This window comes from Rhinopithecus bieti, unplaced genomic scaffold (assembly GCF_001698545.2).
Source record: "Rhinopithecus bieti isolate Rb0 unplaced genomic scaffold, ASM169854v2 scaffold_3352, whole genome shotgun sequence".
Lineage (NCBI taxonomy): Eukaryota > Metazoa > Chordata > Mammalia > Primates > Cercopithecidae > Rhinopithecus > Rhinopithecus bieti.
In genome coordinates this window covers 1-692 of record NW_016843421.1, presented here as the reverse complement: position 1 = coordinate 692, position 692 = coordinate 1, and the positions used below count along the sequence as shown (strand labels likewise).

General features: G+C 73.8%; 1 protein-coding gene across 1 annotated transcript; it reads left to right on the top strand.

Moving 5' to 3' along the window:
• Positions 1-220: 220 nt before the first annotated feature.
• Positions 221-689, top strand: LOC108525092 (GSK-3-binding protein FRAT2-like; the record flags this gene model as incomplete). Its single annotated transcript, XM_017866170.1, has 1 exon — positions 221-689. A coding segment is annotated over exon 1 (280 nt), but the record flags the coding sequence as incomplete, so codon positions are not given.
• Between the last annotated feature and the right edge of the window lie 3 nt (positions 690-692).

The following is a 692-nucleotide window of genomic DNA, read 5'->3' as shown; positions in this document are numbered from 1 at the left end:
AGAAACCAACCCCTGCCTCCTCCGAAGCGCCAAGTTCCTACACCGCTTGTCGGGCCCGGGCGGTCGGAAATCAGTCCCCACGCCCCGGACCCCCTCCTGGAGGGACAACGAACACAGACGCGAGACGGCTCCGGCTGACGCCCGAGCCGCCCTGCGCCTCCGCGCCTGCTAGCGCGTCACCCCCGCCCCGGCGAGGTGGTAGCGCCCGGCGTGACGTCACCTATTGTTTACAAATCAACCGGAGCCGGCAGGATTCTGGCTCCCGCGGCGGCAGTCGCGCGGCTGGAGTGCCTGGCGGGCTCCAGCTTCCGCGTCCGCCCCTGGCCCGGCTTCGCCCGCAGCCCCGCGCCCGCGGGCAACCAAGTCCCCAGCGACGCCCGCACAGCTCCGGGTGTCAGGACGGGGGGCCATGCCGTGCCGGAGGGAGGAGGAAGAGGAAGCCGGCGAGGAGGCGGAGGGGGAGGAAGAAGAGGACAGCTTCCTCCTGCTGCAGCAGTCGGTGACGCTGGGCAGCTCGGGCGAGGTGGACCGGCTGGTGGCCCAGATCGGCGAGACGCTGCAACTGGACGCGGCGCAGGACAGCCCGGCCTCGCCGTGCGCGCCCCCGGGGGCGCCGCTGCGGGCCCCGGGGTCCCTGGCTGCGGCGGTGCCGGCGGACAAGACCCGGCCCCCGGCGGTACCGCTGCTGCTGC